The 24,765-nt window shown below is 51.2% G+C and overlaps 1 protein-coding gene across 1 annotated transcript; it reads left to right on the top strand.

Moving 5' to 3' along the window:
* The first annotated feature begins 3,267 nt into the window (after positions 1-3,267).
* STK11IP (serine/threonine kinase 11 interacting protein) lies at positions 3,268-22,794 on the top strand. Its single transcript, XM_086465296.1, has 24 exons — positions 3,268-3,322; positions 3,424-3,626; positions 5,706-5,780; positions 6,094-6,189; positions 7,123-7,230; positions 7,438-7,509; positions 8,470-8,599; positions 8,784-8,887; positions 9,528-9,617; positions 10,693-10,734; positions 11,242-11,409; positions 11,698-11,779; positions 11,888-12,241; positions 12,423-12,613; positions 13,561-13,671; positions 14,467-14,662; positions 16,158-16,646; positions 18,091-18,206; positions 18,398-18,495; positions 18,685-18,863; positions 19,121-19,205; positions 19,698-19,780; positions 21,270-21,496; positions 21,792-22,794. Exons 1-24 carry the CDS (start codon positions 3,268-3,270, stop codon positions 21,930-21,932), a joined length of 3,495 nt encoding a protein of 1,164 aa, XP_086321422.1. The 3' UTR covers positions 21,933-22,794.
* Positions 22,795-24,765: the final 1,971 nt, after the last annotated feature.

Here is a 24,765-nt window from a genome sequence, read left to right as displayed (position 1 = left end):
TTCAGTCGGGAAGAAACCCATGGCCAGGGGAACTGCTGGATGCAACGAACTCTGCTGGCTACGGCTTTGCAAGATGCAAGATGCTACACTGAGTTTAAAACCACAGCCTGACTGCCTAAATGAAGTTAAAAGGGAGGGAAAATCCAGCTCTTAGCCTTTCTTTACCCACCAAAGCAGCATATTCTGAAATATGCTGAAAATATGTCACTCTAATGACACTGCTGAACAGCTAAAAGCAACATAGTTGTACTAGCAGTAAACTAAGAGAGCCCTTGGGACTTGCTTTGAAATTTCAGACGGACTGTGAGGTGCCACAGGGTTCCCGTCAATCCCGTGCTCATCACCCTGTGAAAGCGGGATGCGAGGGGTGGGTGCTCGGAGCTGGCGGGGCTTGGCGTGGAGCTGCCAGAGGGGTCTGCTGCTTTGGGGCTGAGAGGGGGGCAAGGATGGGAGGCACGTTCCCTGACCCTAACACTACTGGCTCTCCGGCCTCGAGAAGGAAGAGCCCATGGCCTGGGAGCACCGGTGCTCCCTTTTGGTGCGTTAATTGATGGTTGGCCACTAGAGGCCACCTACCCCTTACTCTGTGCAACTGGGAGAAAGGCTGGATGGACACCCACTCGGATCTGGCCCAGCTTTTCTATTACCCACAACAGACGGAGTTCAGAGAAGAACAACAAAAAATTGCCAGTAGGCCAGAGAGATTGATTTATAAGGAAAGGTTAGGAGCTAAATTTGCCTAGCACAATATGGGATGACTAAGATGGGGAGGGGACTAGCCAGCAGTCTGGAAAGATCTCAAGGGTGTAAAACATGACTAAAGATTGTTTTTTTCAGGCAGCCCTGCACAAAGAGACTTAGAAATGGGTTAAAATTTAAAATAGAAACTTAAAATGAATATCAGGGAGAATTCTGCTATTGAGTATCATGCTGAAGCACCCAGCCTGCTGGCATCATTGCCTGGGCAGCCATAAGAACATAAGACAAAAGGGGAAAGAAAAAAAAAAAAAAAAAAACAGTAAAGAAAACTGAATGAATGATACCTTTATCCTACTGTATCTCCTGTTTGTCGGGAGTACGTGATTCAGCATTCCCACTAGAAGTAATTTTCAGTAACAGAAGCATCATGCCAGCAGGCCAGATTCGAAGTGAGGCCAGAAAAATCCACAGACTGACGATCTGTGCGCATTCACACCTCCCTGCTCTCTCTGCAAGTGCATCAGTAAACAGAACCGGCTCACCTAAGTCACCGTACCTCATACTGACCACCTAGGATAAATGAACACTGAAGGAAAGCAAGCAGGCATGCCCCTGTGATGCTGGCAGCTACAGCATCTCCCACATGTTGCTAACAGCGACTCCAGCGGGGCTTCGCCTGACCCCCAAAGGCTGTTTCACAATACCAGTGCAGGAGCTTCCCTGTGTTGCTGAGAAAAACACATCTGGCTCATCTTTGAGGGGCAAAGTGAGCAGTTCACACTGCCCCTTTGCAAAAAAGATGAGCCAGGAGGACTACAGCAGGCTATCCCAGCTCCGTGAAGTAAGGGGCTGCATAGAGACAGCCATCAGGCCCTGCATCCATCTCCTCAGCTCTTCCCTAATCCCCCAGCCATTGGGCTGAGAGTAATTTAGCCATAGAGTGTCTAGACAAGGAGTGGATGTTAAGACAGGGAGAAAGCCACAGGGGCAAAGCTGGTTTGGAGACAGAGGAGAAGAGACTCTGGCGGATGGGACACAGAGCTCAAAATGGAGAATAGTTAGAGGCCTGGGAAGATTTTTCTGGGAAGACATACTGATGAGCCTGTCTATGGATGAGAGGAGCAGGAGGGCTGCTGCTGCATACACTGAAGCATTCGGATGCTGCTGTGATGGTCACAGCCTCAAAGCCGAATGAAACGGGAGTGGGCTGCACAGCCTGTACTTCTCCCCTGCCACAACGGAGGAACAGGGACACACACCAGAATGAAAAGGCAACACATTAGACAGTGAACACACAAAGTTTTCAGGCGTGAAGAGTTTAACCTGTGGATCTCTCTGCCACATGGCTATGCTGAAACTAAGAATACAGGCTTAAATAATTCAACGAATCCTATACCCTGCTGAACTAGCCTGCATAAGCCACCATAGCTGTTCACTTCTGAAGCACAGGCTCTGTTCCCTGACTCTCCCTTCACAGAGGTACTGGACGAGACGGCGCCTACACGGCGGACAGACACATACACGAACACACGGGAACAAAACCCACTCCAGAACGAAGTACCAGCACCAGAGAGTGACAAGGAGACACCCCTCCACTGGAAACACGGACGGCTCTGACAGACACACGTACAGCTGGGGGAGCAAAGGGACGTAGGCAGTCACTGGGGATGCACTGCACCAGGCACCGTGCCACGCTGTGCCGTGCCATGCAACCCGCATGCTGCGGTGCGTGGGACCACACCACGCCGTGCCCGGCACTGTGATGCGTGCTGTGCCACGCACCATGCCCCATGCCATGCCCCATGCCATGCCCATGCCACGCCATGCACGTACCACGCACGGTGCAGCACCCCTCGCCACGCACCGGGCAGTGACCCGCACTGTGCCGTGCACCGTACAGCACCGGAGAGCCCTGTGCACGCCGCGGCCCGCACACGGGGCCGGGGGAGGGCGGCCCGGCGGGCTGCCCGGGGCAGCGGCGCCCGCCGCGCGTGTCCGCGGGGTCCGTGGGCTGCCGCAGCCGGGGCAGCGGAGGGGCAAGCGCCAGGACCCGCCCCGCCTCAGCCCCCGCCCGGCCCCTACCTCGCACCGCCGGAGAAGGAGAGCCGCCCGCCGCCGCGCCGCGCCCCGGCCCCGCCACCGCGCTCCGCCCGACACGTGCCCTGCCGCGCCGGCGGCGGGCGGCGCTGCGGACCCGGCCTCCCGCCGGCCCTGCGCAGGGCGCGGCGCGGGCCGGCCGCCCCTCCCGGGCCGCCCTCCGCTTACCGGTGGGGCTGCGGGGCGGCGGCGCGGGGCCGCGGCGGCGGGGCGGGGGCCGGGGGGCGCGGGCCCCGCCGGGCGGGAGGGGGACGCTGGGGCGGGCTCCATGGCAACCGGATGTAAGCGGCGGCGCTCTAGCCGCGCCGGCCGCCTCGCTGGTGCGGCGGAAGGGCGCGTCTCTGTGGTAACGCGGAAGTGCGAGGGTCTGGCGGCGGCGTGGGACGGACCGAACCGGGCCGGGCCGGGCTGTGGCGGGCCGCGGTCCCCTCGGCCTCCGCCGCCTCGGCCTCCCCCCCCCCCCCGCTGCGGATGGCGGCGGCGGAGACGCTGGTGCGCGGGCTGGCGCGGCTGCTGCAGGACGCGGGTGAGTGGGGGGCCCCGCCGGGCCGGGCCGGGCCGGGCCGAAGGCCCCGGCGTTGGGGGAGCAGCGCTGACGGCCCGGCCCGGCCTTCCCCTTCCGTGTAGGGGACCTCGTCCTGGACGGCTCCAGCACGCTGACGCTGCTCACCACCACCCTGCAGCACCTCACGCAGGTCTTCGAGCAGCACCTGGGCTCCCGCAACCAGAACCGGGGCTTCGTGGCCCTGCCCTCGCACCCCGCCGAGACCGCCGCCATCCTCCAGGTGCAGTTCCTCTTCGACGTCCTGCAGAAGACTCACTCCCTGAAGGTCTGTACCTACTGGGGCCAGGGCTGTGAGGGGCCAGGGGTACTGTGAGACTGGCCGGTGGAGGTGGCAGGTGCAGCTGCCTGCTGCAGTGGCCTCCTTTGGTGCCCATTGACCCCATCTTAGCGTGCATGCTACGTGGGTCAGACAGGTCTTGCAGGGCTGTTGCATGGAGTCGTAGTTCGGTGTTTTAGTGTCTACCCACTTCATCCAGGATCAGCCATGCAACTCAGCAGAAAGCATTTCAGAGTTAAAAACAGGGGCGGCTGGGGTTAATTATGTTTTGACTTTGGTAAGGTGTTGACATTGTTGGGAAAAGGATTATTTCCCGAAATGCTTGAGCAATTCGGGCAGTGTCTGGCAGCCGGGCTGAGTGCTCACTGAGTGATGATTGACTGCACAAGGCAGCAGACCAGGGTATTTGAACAGAGCAGTTAGACATTGTGTACACTACTACTCTGAGACCTTCTGCCTCGTATTTCTGAGTTTTATGTGCTTCTTCCTGGGCAGTGGTTCTGGTTGATCCATTTCAAAGCACGGGATATCACTAGTAAGGTGTCCTCGTTAATTTTAAGAAGGCTGTAATAAAGATAAAAGTACAGAGCTAGGGATCCTTCAGAGGGCTCTTTGAAAGGTGGCATGTGTTAGGAGGCTGCACATGATTATGCTTGGCACTGGGGCACTGCTAGGAGGGTAGTAGAGCTGAAATGGGCCTGAAAGGGGCAAGGGAATTAGCAGCTGTTGTAACATTCCACAGCAGTGCTCAGGAGGTGTTGTGGCTGAGCACCGTGGCCTGCAATGTCTTTAAAAGTGTTTTCCATATGAGACAGGTAGGAGAGATTATCTGAATATTGTTGGGAGAGTTTTGTAGCAGTGTGCTGAGGGTGGAGAATGGAGTGGAGAAACACAGGTCCCCCGGCAGGAGGAAGCGGGGAGGGACGCTGCAGTCAGGAGAATGTTGTGGTGAGTGCTTGTGTTAACCAGAAAATGGGCCCTTTCTGTAACAAGCCTGTAAAGAAGGGGAAGCTACCCATTGTGGTGCAGTAACAGATTTTCTTGGAGAAACTAATAATTTATATCAGCCTGATCGGATTCTTAAGGCTGTGGAGGGAAAGGAGATGGTCAGGACACAGAGCAAGGATGGCATCTGAAATAAACCTTGCTAAAACTGATCATCAGAGCTTCCCAGTGCGAGCTTCCCCTACAAATGGTGCTGTTCAACGTGCTGTTAGTGCTGGCAGGCAGTGGGCAGTGATTCATTGCTGCCAGTGCTGCAACTGTGGAAGTGGTCATGGTGACGAGGCCTTGGGATGCCTGTTCTGCACCTGATGAGTCACTTTTGCGTGAACGTGGATGTAGCTGGCAGAGATGGTCTCTGCAGTTGTACTCTGGTGTCCGCAGTGGAAGCGTTCACTACCTCGTTACTCGCTTTGTCTGAAATACTGTTTATGCACTGTCCATAGAAAGCATAAGAAGCTGGATTTAATAAGCTGCTTTGTGGTACATGAACACAACCTAACTACCCTGTGGTGAAAGAGCCTGTGGCTGCACTACAGAGGAGGTTTGCAGGTCCCTCAGTCTGATGCTAACCATGTCTTGGAGCCCGACTCTGTTTTCCATTGTATCTGCTTGTGATTTGCCTTATTTGGCCTGTTCTAGTGAAATACACACACCCCCTTCCCACCAGTGCGCTAGTTCAGCTCAGTTGGTCAATAAACATAGCTCCAGCAGTTAGATTTGTCTTTATTTAGTAGATTTGTTAGTGCTGGCTGATGAGGAATCCAGCTGTCAGACCTCCCTGTGGTTCTGAAAGTGGTAAAGCCACGTGGGCAGGGGAGAAGAAAAGGAGCTCTATGGTCTGGCAGACAGTGGTCTTGTGCTAGCTAACATGCTTTTCTGTTTGACCTCTGTTGAACTATGGGGCCAGTAGACAGTGCCAATACCAGGATCGGGGTAGAGCTTGTTAGTGAACCCCCGAGCTGGAGGGGGAGCCTGTTCTAGGTGCTGTGGTTGGCGCATCATGAGGGCGGTATTGCAGCGCAAGTCGGGCTTGACATGGGTCTTCTTTTCCGATTACTCTAGCTCGTTCATGTTCCAAACTGTGTTTTGCAATCTGCTGTGAAGATCTTCCCTTTCAAGTCCCTTCGGCATCTGGAAGTAAGTATAGGAGGCAGAACTGGCTTTGAGTCTTGCTGTTTGGCTTTTCTTGGCTTAGTTTTGTGGTTGCAGAATGCCTCTACTCCTAAAAACTGGGTAGGCTTTTGTGGCTTCCCTAGAAGGCGAAGTCTAAACTCCTGCAACACTTGCTTGGTGTGAAGCTTGGGTGTAAGCAAAGGCTGGGGAGTGTTAGGGAGGGAGGCTCTGGCAGAGAAATGGGAGATTCCTTGCAGAGGCGGGCCTGGGATGGCAGCTGCCCTTACACTGTAATATTTTGATGTGTGTTCTCCTTACTTTCTCATCACTGCTGCAGCTGAGGTCTGTCCCTCCACACTGCCTCCGGGGACTGCGATTTGTCTATTCTCAGCTGGAATCTCTAACCTGTTGCAAATGTATCAGCACACTGGAGGTGAGAGTCTCTACACATCTCACAGGGAAAATTGCAGGAGAAAGTCTGTGTTGATCCTACAGCCCTTCACACAGGGAAGATGTAGGAGACAGTGTTAACCATCTTATCAATCCATGTTGTATACGGCTTTTTCTCCCTTCCCCATTCTGGGGTCCTACTCCTGACTCAAACAGTGCTGTAGTATTCCCTGGTTGGATACAGGTGTGCTCTGTAGTCTCCTTTTTAGCTGCTTGAGAATTTCTGTCTCTGGCCAATATTCGTATCAGCTAGGTCTGACCGTTCTGTGTATCTGGCTGTTTCCACATTCAAAGGCCTGCAGCTGACCAAGGTTTATTCCATTGTACCTCAGCAGCCTTAAATTAGAGGTGATTGTCAGAAGGAATGCTGTGCCCCAGTGCCTTATCTGCATTGGTGCCCAGCTGGTTTCTGAGATGTGAAGGTAGGCTCCAGCCGTGGAGAACAGAGTAGTGTGGGCTGTGCTAGCCATGGGGCTCAGTAGCAGTTGCCTGCCAGGGAACAGAGGCTGCTGGCAGGGAGTACTTTGAGAGCTTCTTTTGTCTGCCAGAGCACACGTCGTTTGGCCAGAGCGTGTGTATCTTCTGCTTTGATGGAGGTCTGGAAAAGGTTTTGTTAGCATGAACCTTTATGCTTAGTGTTCCGAGCCTACAAATTGTAACGTGTTATATTAACTGCTGCTACTTGAGTATAGGAAGCAGAAGTATCGCCCCTTCTTTCTAAATATCTAGCAGTGGAACTCCCACCACCTCCAAATACTTGGATTAGTGACGTGAAGATCATTGCCACTCTAGGTAAGGCAGGGTCCGTAAGGCACAATATGCCGGCCTTGTTCTAGACTAGCTGTTCTCCTGTGTTCATCTGCTGTTACTGTAACAGCTAGTACTCACCGAGGAATGGTTCCTCCCGTCTTCCTAGGAAATCATTTCAGCATGTGGTGGAGATCTGAGCTGTGCTCTGCCGTGGTTGGAATTGCAGACTGTGAACTTCAGCTATAACTCAATCACTGCCTTGGATGACTCACTGGTGAGTGGTGCATCTTCCCTGCGTGACTGAGGGGAAGAGAGGAGATTAGCACGGCTGGGAGCTGGGCACTCCCTTAGCGATGCTGCTAGGTCTGGGTGGGAGAGAGTGGGTGGTGTTAATTTTGCTGGCTTCTCCCAGCAGGACAGGGTTTCCATGCTGCAGCGGAGACATTTGTAGGATCTGATGTTGTATCTCTTTGTCCTTCAGCAATTACTGAATGCTCTGAGGGTCTTGGATTTGAGTCACAACAAGATCCAGGATTGTGAGTGCTATTTAACAGTGAGTATCTTGGGCTGAGCACTGGAGTTTTCTCATATGGAGGGAACACTGCTAAAGTGCTGTAATCATTGCCTGCTAGGTGAAGCATAACAAAAGAAATTGGAGGCATGGCCCAGCAGGCATGTGATTTAGAGCTAGTGCTTGCAGCCTTGAAACTGTTGCCCTGTGTGTGCAGGCCCTGTGCCACTGAGGCAGGGAAGGCAGTGTTCCTCACCCACTCTCGGACAGGGAAGTTAGCTGTATGTATCACTTGGCACTCCGGTGTGGCCAAGTGATAAATACAGCAATACACGGAGCGTGCGCTGTACGTACAGTTGCACAAGCTCTCCATTGTGGCCAAGACTTTACTGTAATCTGTGCAGCAGGTGGGAATTATGTAGCCAGGCATGGGGCTGTAGAGACTTGCTGTTCAGACTGCCAGTAGCATTTCCTCCTTGCTCAGAAGTCTCCTGTCAGTCACTTCAGAAAGGTGGTAGTCCTTCACAGTGGCCTGTGCATGTCTGGAGAATGGCAATGAAATCCATGCTCTGCTGGGCTAGGTCTGCTTCTTTTAAGAGAAGCTGTGAAATGGCTTTTTATAGAGTTGGTGAGGCTCACAATGTATCATTTACCATCATCTCTGCAAAGGTAAGAAAGGGCTTCTTTTGGTAGTTCAGTCCTTTTGGTGAGGCAGGGGGTCCAGTCCCTTCCTGTGCTCCATTGAAGTTGATGAGGAAGGAGAAAGCTGCTCCTAGCAGATTTCGTAAAGCAGTTAGATCACGCTGAGTGCCCCTAGACAAACCGCTCCAAATGTGAACGTCAAAGTCTTGCTGCAGAAACAGTCTTAAGAAACTCACTTGTTGATTGATGGTGGTGGGGTGGAAAAAATGGTAGGGGCTAGTGCCCTCCTTGTCTTGAGTTCAGGGTCAGGCTTTGAGCTAAGGTCCCAACTGATCTGGTGCTGCTCTTCTCTCTGAACAGACCCTTACAGAACTGGAGTACCTCAATCTGGCTTATAACTTCCTGTCCAAGGTGCCAAACCTTGGCATCTTCAGCCGTTCCAAGCTGGTGACTCTGATCCTGCGCAACAATGAGCTTGACAGCATTAATGGTGAGCCCACAAGGGAGGAGCATTTCTGAGTTTGAGGCCTTTCTTTTCTCCTTGGGGAGGAACAGAACATGAAACCTTGGGCACAGCTGTTTTTACTAGGGTTCAATTTTGGGGGTGAGGGGTATGTGGGAGGTTCCTAAGTTATATTTTGTAGCATGCTGACGGCTTCTTGCTTTGTTTGCAGGGGTTGAACAGCTAGTGAATCTGCAGCACCTGGATGTGGCCTATAACCTGCTGCTGGAACATGCCCAGTTGGCACCATTGTCCACTCTGCACTGTGTAAAAAAAGTAAGCACAAAGCCTGATGAGTTGGTAGATTAGAGATGTCATGGTCAGAGGGTGCAAGATGAGAGACTCTGTGGTAAGAAGAGAGTTTTGAAAGATCAGTTGAACTCGTGAGAATTTAATTTTAATGTGGGAAGCTGATGGAAGAGCCTTGGGGAGACAACTGTATTTCAGCCTTCATTTTCAGTAACGCCTGCTCAAGCTAAGCTTTTTCCATCTATTGATCCCCACATCCTTGCTCTGCCTTTCTGATTTTAACACTGCCAAATTCAGTGAAGATCCTCCCCTAATCCTGTTGTGGATTTGTGCGTTCAGAGGAGTCTGAAAGAGGATAACTGCAGTCACGGTAGTGCTTGTGAAGGAAGATGGCCTGCAAACGACTGTTCTCTCAACACTTCTCAGAGTCAGTACTGAAAAATCTCGTAATGATTTAGGGGCATGAGTAGAAAGTACTTTAATTTCGTTCTTTATTTGATGAAAAAATTTCAGGAAGCATGTAAGAGCTTAGTCCTCTCCTGGCTTGATCACCGTTCCACTGCAAGGGTGTTTCCTGAGGCAGAGAGAAAGCCTGGACCCTGCAGACAGATTAGGTTGGGATATAGAATATTGCTTCTAATAACAATTTCTCTATTCCCCCACCCAGCTGCATTTAGAGGGAAACCCATTATGGTTCCATCAAAACCACCGATCTGCAACCCTTGTACATCTGTCTCCCAGGGCAGCCTCCTCCAATGTGAGTATTAGCCACGTGCCTTCTGCCCCTGCTGTTGAAGGCGTAGGGTGTTCTGACACTTGGGGGCAAAGGAGGGGAAAGAATTTCATGAACCCAAGAATTTATTCCAGTGGTGTAACAGTGGTGATTGGTTTGTGTTTGGAGTTGATGGTTTGGGTTTTTTTCACGTGGAGTAGTTTATCCTTTAATTTTTATGTGGTGTACTGGCCAGGGCAGAGGGAGTTGAATACTGATCTCAGGTTTGCAAGACCTCGGATCCTAATGTCTTCGCTGTCTGCTTCATCAGTTTTGCTCACTGATGGTCCCAAAACTTTTCTCTGTTCCTGCTAGACAGTGACTACGTAGCTGGACTTTGCAAAGAAGGAACTCGCCATTTTGGCCCACCTCGCCTAATTACGTGCTCCTTTGGTAGCCGTTGGCCACCTCTTTCTTTCTCCCCATCGCTCTGCTCTCAGCTAGGTGTCATCACTGTTTGCCTTGCACTATGGTGCTTAGGTCAGTTCTTGGTAATCTGATTTTAGGTAAAGAATCCAGCAAAGACAGCGTTCTGGCTATGTAGCAAAGTAAACTTGTTTTGATGAGGGTCAGAGGTGTTCCAGAGCTGGTCCGCCCTTCCCGTTACTGGCAAATGGCTGGATTCATTGTCTTCAGACTGCATCTTGGAATGAGCTTTCACTGAGCTCAGGTTACTGGAAGCTAGGTAGACTCAGGCTAGAAGTAGAGTACAAGGTTTGAGGTGAAAGTGAGTACCTTTCAAAACAATTTGTGTGTTGTTGCAGAATGATCTATTGCATCTCTTCCGTGAACTGTCTTGGATATGTTTCTGGGAGTTGTGAAGTCTGTAAACAGGGGAACCACAATGGTCCCTTCTGGCCTTACGTGCTATTAGGTCAGGTAGCAGCAACTAAAGGAGGGATGGATAGGCAGGAACAGCGTTGTTTCTGGTAGTCTTTGCAGTTTTGTGCCAGGGATCCCAACCCTACGGTGGCCTGAAGGGGAGTAGGAGTCAGCAGATGTTGTCCCGAGTATATGCCAGCCAAATGGAATCTGACTGCAAATGGGTCTCTAATTACAGTTCTTCTTGGATGGGGAGCCACTCTCTTCCTCAGACCTAATGGTAAGTACAGCTGCTGTAAACTGATTTACTGGCTTTGGGAGTGGGAACGCTGACGGGTTTTTACATTATGTGCCCCATTGGATCTGTATGGGCTGCCTTGGCTCTTTGACACAGTTCATTTTGGCTCAGTCTGTGCTGATTCCAAGTAATTGTTGGGACAGGCAAGTGTAACTTGCTCGGTCCTATGTAGCCTTGCAGAACTTTGGCAGAGTCTTGCCTGTTTCCTCTTCAGGTGCTGTTTGGGACTTGACACTTGAATTACGTGTCAGTAAAACAAACAGTTACCAGTTTCCCATCTGCTGTTTTTAAGAAAGGCAGAGGTTGAGTTAAATCGGAGGGGCTGTGATAAACAATCCAGTCAACAAGGTGGGATCTGTTGTCACCACTTTGACTGAGATGGTGAAAGTTTAGGCTGAGGGACAGGGAAGTTGCCAGCCTGGGTTGTGGCTTGGTTGCCTTGGCTCCCCTTTGCACTCAGCAGGCAGCGTTCTCTTCTTTTGGCTTTAGTACCTTCCACGACTTGTGCAAAGCATGTCACAGTCCATCCACACCTCTACCTCAGAGAAGACCATGCTGGACCGCAGTGCTCTGGACAGTTCCTGTGCTGCAGACTTCAGTGACAGTCAGTCCCCAGCGGAGAATGTGGCTGTCAGGCTCCCCCGGAAAAAAAGCAAGGTCTGGGACTGAGACAGCTTCTTAACCGTGTAGCTGGCGTATTGGGTGAAGGGGCTATCTCGACATGAAAGCCTTGTGTGGTGGGATGTGGTCTTGTACTGACTGTGTGGCTGTGTGTTAGGAAGGGGCTGGGCTTAACATCGATCTTGATATACTGTGAAAAATACTGTTTCATAATGTACTTTGCACTGTAACAGCTATGGACCCTTCAGCTTGGCAGAGCCCCTCATCAGATGCTGTTTAGGTTGTTCTGGTGCCTCCCAACTATTCTTACCCTGTTTGTTCTAGGGAAAAGTCAAAGTGCGCAGAGCGAGCATTTCGGAGCCCAGTGACACGGAACGTGAGCCTCAGGCTTTACCTCTCTCTGCTGGTGAGGATTGTCTACTTCCTCAGTAACACAGCACCTGAACTGCCCACAGTCAGAGGAGTGCTCTGGTGGGGCGACTATTTTCATACTTCCCAAGTTTTCTCTCTGCAGGCCTGGTCCTACAGCATCAGAAGGAGATGAGGCGCTTGGACAGCTTCAGAGATCGGTTTGGTGTTGACTGGCTGCAGTACAAGAGACACCTGGAAGACCACGACCAAGTACCTGTCATCTGCCGTAGCCGTTCTGCAGATGAGATCGCAGGGAGACCTGCTGCAATGGACTTGCAGAGTGAGAGCTCTGACCCAGAGCAAGGAAAGCCCCAAGTATCCCAGAAAGAATCCTCTCCTCCTTTGGATAATACTGAGAAGGAGGAAGAGCCTGAAGTACAGCTGGATGAGCCTGTGGAAGGAGAACAGGAGGCAGATGAGCTAGTGCTGGGGGAGGAAGAAGAGGAGAAGCCAGAAGGTAAACAGGTCCTTTCACTGCTGTGTTTGAGGGTTTGGGTGATGATAGAATAGGTGGATCAAATGTGATATCCCTGAAGCTTTGTTGTGCTGCCCAGCGTTGTGGGAATTCTGAGGACTTGGGCCAAGCATGCCTGAAGGCCTGCTGTGTGTACTGACCCGTACTGTGTTTTGTTCGGCAGTGGACCTTTGCCAGCCAGTGCTGGTGAGCCAAATAGAAGGTGAAAGGGACCCAGAGCCAGACTGGATCTTCCTGCGAGTCACAGCTAAGCATGTGATTGAGGTGGAACTGAAGGCTGCCAGAGTCCTCCACAAGCTGGAGCTGAAATGCCTGCAGAAGGTGGAGACCTCTGAGATGAACTGGAAGAGGATGGTGAGTTATGCCTCTGCATGAGCCTTTGGCATCCTGCTCCCTGTGTGGGCCAGCATTCTGTATTTGGACTTCTGTCAGAGTACCCTGCAGGTCTTTTCCTAGCTCCCCTGCAACGCCTGATGGATTGAGCGTCTCTTCCACCCAATGCATGTGTATGTAACGGCATTTGTACTGCTTAGAGTACCTGTGATAATGCAGCAGAAGCCAGCACCAATTCTGTTCCAAAGCTGGAGCTAAAAGACAATGGCTGGACTTGTTCCAGTGTGCAGGAATGAGAAGCTTCTCAAAGGGAGCCTAAATTAAATGGAAACGTCCTTCCCGTCCATTCCTCACCAGGATATTGCCCTGGCCTTGGAGGACTGTTTGTGGATTGCACTTTCTTTCAGACAGCGCAGCACTGAGCCTAGTGTGATGTTTAGAAAGCTACTGGTAGCTCAATGGGTGTTTTTTCCATCTGCTGTAGGTGCATGCTTTAGCTCACACCAGCCCTATTTTGCATTTGTGGTCCTTCAGAAAGGGAGTTTGGAAATCTCTTGGTCCTCATGGTAGGATTTTAACATTCAGTGTGTGCACGGTCATATTCACAGGCGTCTAATACTATTTTCACCAAAAGTTCCAACTTACTTTTACTTCCTGCTCTTGTACCTCTTGAATGTGTGTGGCTTTATATTCTTCTGAAATACCTTACTGAAAAGGTGTTTTGTTTGAAATGCTTTGTTCTGGGCCTTGAAACTTACTGTTGTCCTCCATACTCATGAGCTTTATTTTTATTTATTTATTTATGCCCATTTTACGAGGCTCCCAAATGCTATCAGCTATGGAGGGCTACTCAGGTCTTACTAAATTAAGTGCTTGTATGGCCACATTTCAGCCAGTTGCAAACGAATGTACTCTGTATACTGGATGCTACACACTCTTTCTAGAACTGGTGTTTTCTGTCTCTGTAGGACCTGGAGCGAGTTTTCCCTGTCCTCACATTGCACTTCAGCTACATCCGCAAGGACCGGCAGAAGCGCAAATACGTGGTGCTTGACGACTGTCCAGAGCAGTGCCTACAGGTAGGGGAGGCTAGAGGGGCAAGACTGGGGAGGGGGGCGGCGTTACTGGAAGACACTGAATTCTTCCAGCCAGGACAGGGCCCCTATTCTCGGAGCACATGCACATCTGCTGCCCAGTGGCAGCCCGCGTGTGGCTTCTAAGCTCAGGATTTCTCCTGCTGCGCAAATGACCTGTGGAGGGCCCCGTGAGCACGGCCATGGGCAGTGGAGCTCCTGGAGCATAAAGGTGCTCTCAAGGAGAAAGCCTTGCAGTTTTCTCCCTCTTGAGGAGGAAAGTTAGTAGTCAAGTTAGCCATCCTTGTTGTGCATGTGCAACGTAATGTTTCCTGGGTGCTGAGTGATGCACCAGGCTGTACTTAGCCTCTGGACAGTGAGAACGTCAGTGCGATGGCAGCTCTGGTCTGCGCAGCTGCTGCAGTGACTCTGGTCTCAAATCCAAGCATTTTTCTCGAGGTAATGTTGTTTAAGTACATTTAAGCAAGTTTTTACAGAGAAGGCACAGGTCCATGGGACCTTTGAGACCAGAGCTCCAGGGAGAGCCTGTCAATATGTAGATCCAAGGCACAGACCTGCAAAAACAGATTCTGTTGTTCTGCAATGAAGCTCTGTGCCCTTGGCAAGTCTTGCACAGACTGGCTGTGGTACTCTCTTAGCTGGGAAGTGGCCCTGCACCCGTTGCACTCTGAAATGCTGTAGTGAGGCGAGTGAGGAGACTTGCTGATGTCAGAGGCTTGCTTTTATTACGATGGTTATAGCTGCCTGCTAGCACTCTCTTCCCTGTGTTGCTACTTCCAGTGTGTCCTTGAAGTGTTGTCCCCAGCTGTAGAGGAGAATCGGCGAAATCAGGACCAGGAAAAAGGATCCACAAAGCTCCAGTGCCTGAAATGCAAGCAGGAGTTTTCACAGTCCCTGGCTACCTGGCATCAAGGTCCCTATCCTTCAGAGGCTGGAGACACCAAAATCCTGGAGACCCTAGATACCTCAAATCAAGGTAGGATGTAGTGCCCAGAAAAAGGATGCTTGCTAATGCCCAGGCAGACTGACAGAATGGCAGCAGTGGTGCAGAGCATGGAATATGTAGGGAGAGGGTGATGCCTTGGCTGTACTGGGAATTACAGCCTGTTGTGGGATGTTCTCTCGCTTGGCCCACTTGGACTGGGAAGAGCCTGCCTTGTTCACTAGCAGGAATAAGCCACTGTTCTAAGGTTAAGCAAACAGCACCCCTGTTGTGGGTGGCCTGGGGTCTGGGATAACATAAGGATGCTGGAAACTGCAAGTGGTCCTCAGAAATCTGGTCTGGGAGAGCCATTAAATTTATGTCGTCTCTTGTCCTGTTGAAACTGTGGTCTGTTTGCCACAGAGACTAATTTGTTCTAAAGGGCTTTTGCTAACAGAGGCTTCTGGGGAATCTTCTCCACTATTTCAGGTAAAACTTTGGCTGTTAGTCATCAGAAAAACAACCAGAACCCTAACCTAAGTCTCCCTGGCTGTGATCTTAAGCCCACTCTTGCTTCCCTTCTGGGGAATAATTTATTCCTTTCTTTGTACTTGAGGGCCATTGTTCTCCCCCCTCCCCCCCCACCGTGACTAGTCCTGTCTTCTGTCCTCTAGACTAAATAAGCTCAACTGCCTAGATAATTGGCTTGTCAGTCATATCTCATACAATGCAGTTATTCTTGCTGGTCTCCTTTGTACTCTTTCCCATTTGTCCACATTTTTCTTTGAGTGTCTTAAACTAGATGTGGTATTTCGGCTGAGACATGGCTAGTGCTGAATAGACATCTTCTGGTTCTTGAGTTTTTCAAAGCTTAGTTTATATTTGAAGTGGAGAGTGCCCAGCTCAGAAGATGCTGCTTGTTTGATGAAGTATCCTGGGATCAAAGTGCTGCAGTGAGGGTAGAGGTCCTGTCCTGGCTGCAGCACTTCCTTCCACCCCAGGACACTTTCTCCCATCTGCTAGGGTAGTGGGAGTCCCAGGATCCAGCTGGGACTCTGCTGTGGTGTGGGTGAAGCATCAGGAATTGGAGTTGGGAGGGATGAGGATAGCTGGAGAAGGGACACAGCATGCTTGCAGTTTGGCTGAGTGGAGGATAAGCCAAGCTGAGGATGGAGGTGGCTGAAGAAGGTTGGATTGACTGGTCATGAGCTTGGGCTTCAAAGGCTATGTGAGCACTTGTGGACACCAAGTGCAGTAAAGTCATGAGCCAAAGCCCTGACATAGTTTTGATTGCAACTGCAGCACACACTGGTCACCCTAAATCTGAGCAGAGCTGTTTCAGGTGGATTCTGGAACTGATCCAGAATTTCTTGTTGATTTGTGAGGGAAGGTGTGCAGGATATGATTCTGAACAGAGCTGCTCAACAGGCTGCTCAAGTCGGACTGTGACTATTGTCTGCTTTGAAAGGGATGATTTGTGGTTTGCAGAGAAAAAAAAAAGTGAAATACAGGGGTTTTTTTTCTTTATCCCTGATGAAATCTTCCACAGATGCTGCAGCAGCTGGTGAGCCCATAGCCTGTCCCAGTTGTTCCAGTGACCATGTGGTCATCCTGTCTTCAGAGGTGTCCTCTAGCACACCTCTGCCACCTGGCCCTGACAACACGAGTGAGGACCTGTCAGACTCTGTCCTGGAGGGAGGCAGCCAGCAGGAGGGCCCAGAGGAAGCACCTGCCCCGGCCAGGGAGAGTGGGAAGTTCTACATCGGCGAGGAGGACAGCTCGAAGGTGGATCCCAGCAACAGGACCGCGGAGCTGAGTGGCGAGCACGATGGCCCTGTCCATTCCAGCTCCCGCAGCTCCGATGGGGGCTGCGGGAAGAGGGAGCTGGGCATGAAGAGCCAGTACTTGTCCCTCAGCCACACGGACACCAACGGGGGCAGCTTGATGGGGAGCTACCGTTACAGTGTTTCTCGCGGGCCCACTCCTTCCCAGCTGTCTTTGAACTCTGAGCCTGAGGAAACGTGGAATCTCAGTCCCTGTGAGTATGTAGGCGCTGTGCAGGGTTTAGGGCTGTGTACGGCTTGGTGTTGGGCTTTATCACGGATGCTTGCAGGGTTCACTGCCTCCTGTTCAGTGGGGAAGGGGGGTCATCAAGCACGAGCAGCAGTGACTGTGGTTCTTGTGAGCAGAGTTTTTCATTCCCCCTCTCTGTCCAGTCCTCATGCCTGATGGTAAGGAAAACTGAGCTCTTAATCCCTAGTATTACTCAGACTCTGAGTAAGAGGGTCTTGTTCTGGGAGCTGCCAGCTGGAGCATTACCTTTGAGAATAGTATATATTCTGTCTTTATTCTCTGGCTTAAGTGCAGTGTGAGGCTGGTGTGTTTGTCAGAGGCTCTGGTTAGTGGATCTACAGTTACTTGTGCTTTCCTTAGTTGTCTCTGAGAGCTTCAGATGACAAAGCCTGTCTAAAAGAAGAGACTGTGCTGGCTGTGTGAGGGCTATCGTGCAACACAGCAGTTACTACAAGGTCCACAAATGCTTTTGTTTGAAGGGCCTTGGATTTCTGATGTAGCAGACTGCCTTTGCTTGGGCATTGGCTTGTGATTTACAGAATAACTGCGGTTGTACAGGAGCTGTGGAGATGATCAGGTCCAGCCCACCAAGTCACTCTACTGCAACTGCCATCTAGTCCTGATTTGCAAACCCGTCAGCTTCTTCATCTATAAATATCTCCCCCATCCTTTCAAGAGTGCTGTGCCTCTGAAGAGGAGTTGGTGTAGGACCAGTGTTTGGGATTGCCATGTTCAGTCTTGTACACTTGAAGTGTGAGAAATAAAGCAGTCTCTTGTTCCAGGTCAAGTCGCAAGGTCCCAATTTAAAACCAAGTCCATGAAAAAGCTCCTGCTGAGGAGAAATTGATTAGTGTAGTGTTTCTGGTGGAGAACAGGCTCTGCTGGAAAGTGTGCGCTCTCTGCCAGAATCGTGGTTATTGTATAAATTATTTGGTCATATAATTGCATGACAAGCCTGATTATGTTCCTAAGCAGTTTTATTGGTGTCTTCCTCGATCCCCTTTAACCTTAGCACAGTCAAAGTCAGAGTTTAAAAAATTGACCTGAGCTGACACTAGCTGAAATGAGAAACGTCTTTCCAGCTTTGTGATAAAGAATTGCTCTCCTGCCAAATCTTCAGGAAAGCAGTGTCCTCCTGTGACTAAACGGCTGAGCGTAGGTTGAAGATAGATTAGACCAAAGCTTTGTATATCTGAAGAAGCAAGTGTTGGAGTGATGGAGTCCCCTTGTGTCTCCACATTGAGACCTGTGGCCTGGAAAGCCCTGGCTTTGGCCCTTTGCCCTGAGGAGAGGCTTGATGGAAGCAGGTTTGCAGAGGGGATGACACTGCCGCCCTGGTGCCAGTCTGCATGCTTGGGCAGCACCTGGTCAGTGGGCAGAGTGCTAACCCCACCCTTTGCTCTCCTCAGCTGTAAATGGCATCCTGAACACCAGGGACTTCCGTTCTGTGGATCACCGCCTGAAGCTGTACCTGGATATGGAGGTTTTTGAGGAGGACGCTGAGGAGTTCCAGTGCTTCCTCAAGGTGAGCTCCCGCAGCACCACCCCTACAACTCCTTGGCTGTCCTTCTAGCCACCCTGCAAGTTCTGCGCCGGGGTGGCATCCCAGAGACTGTGGGATGTGAAGGGAGTTGGAGTGTATTTGAGTCGGTCCTTTCCCTGGATGGGCTGGCAAGGGGCAGGCCAGGGCTATGGCCCACCCTCTTTGTGCTCTAGGTGGTCGTGGTGAAGTTTGGCCGACAAGGAGAGTTCCTCTCAATCCTGGTCGCCTCTGATCTCAAGATTTATATGCTGGAAGTCACTGGGGCTATCAGGTGAGGAGAATGGTGGCAAGTGAGCTCCTGCAGCAAGGCTGAGTGCTAGGTAGTGCCAGCCTGTGCTAGCCTTACCTTGGAGGTGTGGTGACTTGCAAAGGCTCTTCTGGCAGTGCCCCCTGCCGCAATCTGATGCGGGAGAGGAGATGGGGCAGCCTGCTGCAGCTGAGGGCTGTGCTCTGTGATTAGGGGACAACCTGCAGACTGGCTGAAGAAGGATGACTCTCACTACCTGTCTGATATTTCCCATCTGGAAGTGGGACTCTGCCACCAGAGCTTGCGAATGGAGTTTGAGAACCCAAAAGCCTCCTATAATCTGCTGATCCGAAACCAAAGCTGCTGTGACCAGTTCCTGCAGACCCTGACATGTAAGAGTAGAGCTGTATTGGGGGCTGGCAGGGGGGAAGACGATTTGGAAGATTTGCTCTTGGAGAGCTACCAGGAGAGCGGTAGCTGGATGTATGTTGGAAACTCACTTCTTGCCAGCTCAGAAAAAAGCTGGGGGGAGAACCCTGCTGGCATCATAACTTCCAGTGCTGCTCTGTAGACTAGAGAACCATCCTGAGCTGTTATGTACTGCCCTAGGGCTTGCAATAAAAGACGTCTGTCTTCTCCCCCTCTTTAGATCTCATGCAAGAGCTGCCTGCTAAGCACAGGAGTAAGGTGAAGGAAATCCCCACTGTGGAAATGAATCCACAACATTGGCTATGGTAAGAACAGCCTCTGAGAGGTTGGGGGTTCGGATAGAAGAGGATGTCTGCTTGTCCAGCAGTGCCTGGGAAGCGTAGTGTTCAAAACAGGGCAGCACAGGAGGAGACACTGCTGGAGTGACAACCAGGCCTACATTACAGATTTAAGGCAGCTGGCTCAGGTGCCTGCTGCACAGCGGGTGAGCAGGCAAAGGGGTGTCATGGCCTGAGCCAGGCACGGCAATTCCAGCTCTCCTGGTGGAGCCTGAGCAGAATATAATGGAGGGAAGAAAAGGGAGAGGCATAGGGCAGCCTCCTCTCTTACAAGAAGTGTTTGGTTCCTAGCTGTCAAGGTGGTAGACAGAGTAAGAGCAGAGAGAGGAATTTTGCAACATCTGGAAGAGATGGGTCCCTCCCTTCCCCAAGAGGACAGTGAACAGTAGCTAGCTCATAGCAAACCTAGACTGGAACCAGAGTGCTTCCTTGATTGGCCCACTGTTGTATCTTCTCCAGGCCTCTGCTGGACTCCAAGACCACAGATTCTGCAGCTGCAGGTGACACTTGTTTCTTCTACCTGCTGGCCTACCTGATCCAAGGTACAGGAGATCTCGGTGGCCAGGTGCTGTCTGCTTACACGCTTGTGTTTTAGCGTGCAGTCTGTGGGAAAAGAGCTGGGCCGCTGGTCCAGCAGTGAGGTGGGGTGAGGGCATGGGTGAGGGCCCTTTTTTTAGTGTTGAGATGTGCAGGATAGTAGCATGCTTCTTCCTGTATAGCCAGTGAGTCTCCCAGACCTTTTCTACATGGAAGCTCAGGCTCTAGGGAGCAGTTGGTTTTGCACACCAGGTTTGGTGACAACTCAGAATGGTTTCTGAGAAGCTGGAGATTATCTAAGGGCTGGATTGTTGCCCTGAGCTGAGGGAAAGCTGAGGGGTCACACACTGCTGGTTTGTGTGAGGACCTCGGTTTTGGGAAAACAGAAGCACGTGTCCATAACCCGAGACATTAGGACAGAAGCGGCCTGCTGGAGCCCATCAAGTTCTGTTCCAGCGCTTGCAGAGGGCCAAATGTGCTAAACCTGGGATCTGAGTCTTCGGTGAACAATTCCAGTGTCGTCTTAGCTTGAGACGCTGAAAAAAGCGACCGAGCTGTTAATCGCATTCTGACCAATTTGTTCCTGCTCTTGCATCCTTGTTCACCATTGGGGAGGTAAGAGAGAACAAGAATTGGAAGGAATCTGTGGGAAGTATGTTTATTGGCCTCCTCAGGCTGAACAAATAGCCTGTGGGAGGGAGAACTTAAAGTGCGTTTTTCTTGCTCTACAGTTTTCTCCTTTTTTAGAGTATGGTGCCCAAAACTGGACATGGTTCCAGCTGAAGCCTTGTTGCCAAGTAGACAGGACTAATTAAACATCCCATTTCTGATATTCCTACTAATTCCCAAGAGTGAAATGTGACGAAAAAAGCAACATGTTCCTGTAGCAGCTTGTGATCCCCTGTGACCTCAGCCAGTTCTGCTAGTAGTTCCCTATTTCTGTGCATCTGACTTCTTCCCAAGTTCTAGTGCTTTTCATTTGCATCCACTGAAATCAGCTGGGTGGTATTTATGCTCCCTACAGTTTATCAAAACTACGTTGCTTCCTGCCATACTTAAAACACATCTCAGCTTGGTATTAAACTTCATGTGTGTGCTCTCTGTTCCAACCATCGGGTATCTGCAGCCAGACGAATTCAGGACAAAAAAGGCAGCCTTTTAGCTGGAGCTGCTGACTTTTAACTAAGGAGTAGTAAAGTGTTGTTTAAGAGGTTAAAGGGCTCAGGTGTCTTTTTCTGCATCACATGAGGACATAGGCTGGACAAGGCTTGCTGGGTCTTCCATATGCATGCTCCTGCAATGAGCTTGGATAAGCTGGTCAAGCCCAGCCGCATTTAACTACCCTGCTCCCTGTCTTCAGTCAGGAAGCTGAGTAAGACTATTCACCCAGTTACTGTCACTGGAAAGGATTTCTCTAGGGGAGGAATAGAAAGCTGGTTCTGTGGTGACTCAGGCTCTCAGCAAAGCCTCTCCTATTTCCTCATATCCTTTTAGGGGCATCTGCTTTCCCTGTGACCCTGCTGAGCACCCGAAGCATGCTGTTTCTGCTGGAGGAGAATCACCAGTGGCAGGTGCAGCCCTCCTTGGATGCAGACCATGAGGCAGAAATGCCTCCTAGGAGCGACATCCAGTTGAAGGAGAAGCAGCCGATCAGCAGTATTAGCAATGTCATAACCTATCGCCTCTGTCCTTGTGACATCAAGCTGATGCTTTATGATGAGGTAACGAGGAGGTGGTCATGGGGCATACAAGATGCTGGGGGCTGGATTGTGCTCGGATCCTCTTCCTGCAAAGAGTGTCTTGGGGCTGTCATCTCCCATCCTAACCTAGGGCCTCGCACCACAGAGGCAGGGGAGCACAGCGAGTTGCTGCTGCACAAAAGTCGTGCAGGGACACTTCCAGGGCTTGCAGCAGAGAGGGAGGAGGATGTCACTTAGAAATTGGGAGGAGCTGGCAGCTTCGCTGGGGACTAGCGGCTCAGGGTTCATCCACCTCCCTCTCTTTCCTCCCTCCTAGGTGCTGAAGGTGGAGAGCACTTGGCATATCCGCACAGAGTGCCCTGAGCTCCTGGCAGAGCTGGTGGAGTGGATCCGCGGGCCCTGGGAGGAGATGTTCTCCATCGAGCTACGGAGGGCTGTGTACGAGGGACTGGAGTGAGCTCGCCGGCTGTAGGCAGGCGGGACTTGGAGCCCAGAGTGCTGCTGTGCTGGCAATGGTGCACAAGTGTCTCCCGCTCCCATCTGACCTCGCTGTCCTGTGGCCTCTGCTTTCGACTCTACTCTTGCCCCTGACCCTTTCTGGTGAGGAGGAGGGGAGCACATGATGGTCCAGACTGCACAGTCACTCGCTTGCACTGGGCTGGCCACAGAAGGAGGAGGTGGAGGGTGTTCCCTATAATACTGCATGAGCTACGTGGAGTTTTAACTTGGCAGTGTCTGCTAGTCTCCTTCGGGGTCGTATAGAGGAGTGTCACTGAAGGAAGAGGGGAGCCAGGCCAGAGCCCATTCAGTGGGACATGCAGGGTACTAGGCAAACAGCCGGCCAGAGGCAGTTGGCTGCTGTGGTCTTTCTTGCAGGTGTATTTGCTGCCTTCCATGCTGTCTTGGAACAGCTGCCATTATCTGCTGCTGATTTCTTTTTTTTTTTTTTTTTTTTTTCTTTTTTCCCTCTCCCTCCCTCCTGTCCATGGCTTCTCTAAAGCTGCCTGCTTCAAGCAGGAGCCTAATTGCACAAGGGGATGAGGCATGTTGTACTAATGAGCCCACAGAGAGCCCTTACCTGCCTGCCTGGCGGGGCATGGCTCGGTCTGCTGCTGTAGACTTTCACTGTCACTGGGGAGGGAGGAGCCGTGAGGCTCTTGGCACAGAAGTGTGTTGCTCATCACTTAGGGGTCAGGACCCTGGTGGGCACTGGCAGGTAAAAGTGAGGCTTAGGCTTTTCCGAGCAGTCCAAAAGCAAGAGTCTATTTTAACATGAATTTTACTATTTTCTATTGTAATAAAGGCTTATATTTATTGAATTGTTAAGTTTTCCTTGTTTCATCCTCTTCCACTCCTGTAATGTCTCTGTAAGGTCTTGCATACTAGCTTTGCAGCAGCCTCAGTGGTTCCCCAGCATCTCACAGGGTTCGAGCTGTTGTCCCCCTCCTGTTCAAGACTAAACTTCACCTGCATGGCTCCCGAGCAGCAACGAAGGAACGAGGTCCAAACAGGATTAGGCTGACAGCAAGTACTGGTTGTGTTGTTCTCCTGTGGCCATTGCCCTCAGGTGAGCATCCTGTGGGCTTCCAGGCCCAGCAAGTTGCTTACGGGCTGTACAGGCCCTCAGAGACATGCCTCTTGCAGGAGCTGTTGCTGCTGTGGAGGTGGGAGTACCTGCCCCCAGGTTCTCCCTGTACCAGGCTTTACCTTGTCTTAACCTCTCCTGGTTAAATGCAGATGAAAAAACTCTGCTGCCTGGCCTGGGCCTGCTGTGTCACAGGGGCTCTGCAGCCTCCCCAGTGAAGAGCAAGTGGAGATGCTGTGTGTGGTGTTCCAGTGCAGCTGAAGCTCCCTGTGAGGTTGAGGAGAAATGGACCTGGTACATTAAGGTGCTGCTAGGTGGCATCTGATACCCCAAACGGGGACCTTTACCGATGTCTGCTTTTCCCAGAGCAATGTCTCTGTCTTGCTATGAGTGTTCAGCACACAGTTTCAGAACAAGTTTTCCCATGGCTGAATCCTTAGTGACAAAACCTCTATGTCAAGGTGATCTTGATTTCTTTAAAGATATGTATTTGTCATTCAGTGACCTGGTGCCTGTTTTCCTTGGATACTGACTACAGCAGCTCTTTGCAGCTGTCTCTACGACATCCAGACTTGCCACATACCCAAAGTTGGTGTCTGTGGCTTCAGTTTCTGTCATCTAGAACACAGTAGCGACTGGGTCCCGCAGCATCCTGCTGCTCCAGTCTCCCCTGGGCAGATGAGAGAAAGTTTCCCTCCCTGCTCCTACCCAGCTATGCCATCCTCTTAGCCTTAGGAGAGAGGGAAGTTCAGTTTCCCTGCCTTGTAGTGGTCTGAAGGCCACCTCGCAGCATGCTGTTGGATGCTTTCTTGGAATCGCTGTACGATTAGGCTTTCTCCTGTCACTTCCAGAAGGCAGTTGAGCTGCTGAAGGCCCGCAGTGGACGGTATTTTTATCTAGCCTTCTACAGACTTGATTGACAGGATCTATACTGTCTTGAGGCAGATGTCATAACGCATTCCACTTTTTCCCCTCTTCCTAAATGGGCATATGGCTGCTGCTCTCTGTTCCTTTGGAGCAATCTCAGACCGCAAGCGGGAGTGAGCTCAGTGGAAGCGCTGCCAGCACCTAGCACTTTGTCCAGGGAAAGGAGTCTGAGAGCTGAGCCAGTAAAGACCAGTAAGGGTCTTCTGTCTTCACCTTGCCATTTAAGGAGCTTGTGTAAGTTCTGCCTTCATCTTCTATAGCTATGTTTTTCACAAAGGGCAAGAATCAAAATTGGAGTTATTGGACCAGCTCATTCATGTCTCTTCTGCATAAGCTGATCCCCTAAGAAATCCCATCCCTGGAGCTTTCTTTTTCCATCTCAGCTGAGCTGCACCTTTGCTCTGCCACACTAGTGTCTGGGTATGCACTGAGGGGCCTGGCCAAGTGCAGACTGCTGGAACCAAAGGTTTCAGCCGTGTGCCTGTCCTTAGTTCTTCTCCAGCTTTTCCCAGTTCTTGCTGCAGAAGAGACTACTCTTTTGCTTCTGCCCCTTGCCGTGTCTGCAGGCCTGTGTCTTCAGCTCAGAGCTAGCCTCTTGGCCCCATTAACAGCTCCCTGCTCTTCTGCATTCCTCTGGCCACTGACAGGGAAGTTCACCTGTGCTGCCACAACCTGTCTCCTGCCTCTGCATGAAACCCTTGCTTTGTTTCCCCTTAGGGTTTTGTCCTGGTTGTTACCAGATTAACCCCTTTGTGGTTAATTCGTGTTCATGAACGCT

The sequence above is a fragment of the Leptosomus discolor genome, chromosome 5, assembly GCF_034619465.1.
Source record: "Leptosomus discolor isolate bLepDis1 chromosome 5, bLepDis1.hap2, whole genome shotgun sequence".
NCBI classification, from domain to species: Eukaryota; Metazoa; Chordata; class Aves; order Leptosomiformes; family Leptosomidae; genus Leptosomus; species Leptosomus discolor.
This window is presented reverse-complemented; position numbering and strand designations above follow the sequence as displayed.

What these genes read in the sequence shown, in the direction of transcription:
- STK11IP (XM_086465296.1), top strand. Translation starts at nt 3,268, where the DNA reads ATGGCGGCGGCGGAGACGCTGGTGCGCGGGCTGGCGCGGCTGCTGCAG. An exon ending in AACGTGGAATCTCAGTCCCT is followed by an intron (nt 16,647 to 18,090) that starts GTGAGTATGTAG and finishes TGCTCTCCTCAG; the next exon opens with CTGTAAATGGCATCCTGAAC. An exon ending in GTTCCTGCAGACCCTGACAT is followed by an intron (nt 18,864 to 19,120) that starts GTAAGAGTAGAG and finishes CCCCCTCTTTAG; the next exon opens with ATCTCATGCAAGAGCTGCCT.